The following is a 2806-nucleotide window of genomic DNA, read 5'->3' as shown; positions in this document are numbered from 1 at the left end:
GGGCGGCCTGGAGAACTCGCTCTAGGATCCCCAGAAGGGTGGGCTGACCCCTGCCCTATGCAACAACAGGCCCCGGAGAAACTCAGCAAAACAAGGAGAGACACCTGGAAGGGCTTGGACTCATTCGGGGAAGGGCTTGGACTCATTCGGGGAAGGCCAGAAAAAACAGCTGCTGTTGAGTCCACACGAACTCACGGCGACCCCACACGTGTCAGAGTCTCCACAGGCTTTTCAGTGACTGAGTTTTCTGGCCGTACTTCTTCCAAGACAGATTTGTTCGTTCTTATTATCCAATACGCAGGGTAAACACGGCGCTTACCTTGCTTACCAGATCATCTGTAATGATTAGTAAGGAAACACAAGTAAGCCCGTGCTTACCTTACTTACTGGGTCATTGGTCCCTGTCAGGGATTGTAAATTTGAAGAGGCCTTGATTTCGTAGGAAGGTGCTGTGGGGTTGGGAGAGAGACAGATGCCAGCCATACCTAGAAGCAGAATCTCTGATGTGGTGAAAAAATGTGAAATGGTTCACTACGGATGATCTGGTAAGCATGGTGCTTACCTTGCTTATTGGATAATCCTCCCTGGGTAAGAGTTTTGTGCAAGCAGGTTATTGAGGGAGGGCCCTCAGAGAAGAGGAGTGTGGGGAGCTGGGTAGGGCAGGGGCGGAGCTTAGCAAAGAGGGGTCTTGGCTGGAGGCGGCCTTGGCCCGATCCTGCGGGGGGGCCCTGGTGCGGGAGGGGCATCACAAACCTGGCCCCCCCCTTGAAGCAAGAGGCCACCTTTCAGATGCCCGGAGTGGACATCCCTTGGCTGCGGGCTGCCCCGTCGGGAACAGGGAGGTGGGAGGGGGTGTGCTTGACCTCCAGTGGGGGCCAGGACCCTGGGGAAGGGGCAGCTGTGAGCCATTACTAGCCAGCACTGGCCGCAGCTGGGAACTGGGAGCATCACCCCAGCATCGGCCACAGCACAGGCAACTGCCTCAGCTGAAGCTGCTGAAGTGCTCATGGGCAGAAGTTTCCCAAAAACAAGAAGATTTGGGGTTTTCAGTATAACAGCCGACTGACCTTGCATTTTATCCACCTTCTGGGGAGGCGGCAAGTGTTCAGGCACATCCCGTGAGAGGGGCCTGCTGAATCATCAGGGACGGTCTAAATGACGCTTGATGCATTTTTGTGCTGTCTCTTATTTCCGGAAGTTTCCTCAAAGCCTTAACATTGGTGATTATTTGGTGATTCGTGACGCGTCAGATCGTTTCTTAAGTCTCACAGATAAGGAATTCAGAATTTTTCAGAGACGTTTCCTATTTGTGGGGTTCAGATTCTGTCAGAAGGAGTCCCTGGTTGGCTCAAACAGTTAAGCGCTTGGCTACTAACACAAAGTTGGCAGTTCAAACCCACCCAGAGGCACCTCAGAAGAAAGGCCTGGCAATCTGCTTCCAAAAGGTCACAACCTTGAAAACCCTATGGAGCGCAGTTCTACTCTGACAGACATGGGGTCACATGAGCTGGAGTTGACTCGACAACAGCTGGTTGTCTATCTATCTACCTATGGGGTCCCTGGGTGGCGAAATCGGTCAGCATGCTCAGCTGCTAACTGAAAGACTGAAGGTTTGAGTCCACCCAGAGGCGGCTCAGAAGGAAGCCCTGGCAATCTACCACCAAAAACCCAGCCGCTGAAAACCCTGTGGAGCACAGTTCTACCCTGACACACACAGGGTCGTCATGAGTCAGAGTTGACTTGATGGCAACTGGTTGGTTAGACCTTCAGGGAAACCGAGGCTCAGAGAGGTGAAGGGGCTTGTCAGAGGGCATAGGGCTGGGGAGTGGCGGGGCAGCCACCGCCAGGTGGGGCAGCCACTGCCAGGTGGGACACAGGTAGAGTGGACGGCGCATTCCCTCCTTCCAGGCCCCCACAAGCTGACTCTCCTTGCAGAACCTGGTCATGTTCATGAGTGACTTCGTGGACTGGGTCATCCCGGACATCCCCAAGGACATCAGCCAGCAGATCCACAAGGAGAAGGTGCTCATGGTGGAGCTGTTCATGCGGGAGGAGCAGGGGAAGCAGCAGCTGCTGGAGACCTGGATGGAGAAGGACCGCAAGCGGGACGAGCCGTGCAACAACCACAGCGCCAAAGCCGGCCTGGACAGCCCCACCTTCCACGGGGGCGCCCTGTAGCCGCTGGGTGAGGCAGCCAGGCCACCGGGCATCCCCCCACGGGCACCCTTCTCCGGGGCGGCCGCCCGGCAGAGCCTGTGTTTTCCTCACGTGGAGGGCCTCTTTCCGATAGGACATTTCTCTTTCCTTTTTTCGTTCTTTCCTAGTTTTTGCACAAAACCATTACGCGGGGAGTTTCTTGTCATTAGCGTAATTCCAGGTGAAGGGAAATGATTGCTGGCCGCAGGCTGCTCAGACGCAGCGATGCGGGTGCTTTGCAGAAACAGTTCTTGGAAAACAGGAGTCTCCTTTGCGTTGAAATCACCGTTTTTTGATCTTCCTGATGCCTTAAAATACAAGCAAAATGGGATTCCGAGGCTTGAGCAGAAGCGGAGAAGCGAAGCAGTGTGGGGAGCTGGGCGAGGCAGGGACGGAGCTCAGCAAGGAGGGGCTGGAGGGGCCTCAGCCCGACCCTGCTGGGGGCTCTGGAGCTGGAGGGGTACCACGGATGGGTTTTGAGGGAGAAAGGAGGAGCTGATGTGGGATAAACAAAGCTGGCATCTGTTCTGAAAGGTGTTGCCTGCCTCTATGTCAGAAAAGTTCAAAGATTTTTAATCAGCTTTTCCCTCCGTGAGTTCAGAAGCTGAGA

General features: G+C 54.9%; 1 protein-coding gene across 1 annotated transcript in view; it reads left to right on the top strand.

The window, feature by feature from the left end:
• ANO1 (anoctamin 1) overlaps positions 1-2178 on the top strand; it is a 144311-nt gene extending 142133 nt beyond the window's left edge. The window contains 1 exon segment of the mRNA XM_012557644.1: positions 1936-2178. Within this exon segment, the coding sequence (XP_012413098.1) occupies positions 1936-2178 (243 nt within the window).
• The last annotated feature ends 628 nt before the right edge of the window (positions 2179-2806 follow it).

This window comes from Trichechus manatus, unplaced genomic scaffold (assembly GCF_000243295.1).
Source record: "Trichechus manatus latirostris isolate Lorelei unplaced genomic scaffold, TriManLat1.0 scaffold00113, whole genome shotgun sequence".
Lineage (NCBI taxonomy): Eukaryota > Metazoa > Chordata > Mammalia > Sirenia > Trichechidae > Trichechus > Trichechus manatus.
This window is presented reverse-complemented; position numbering and strand designations above follow the sequence as displayed.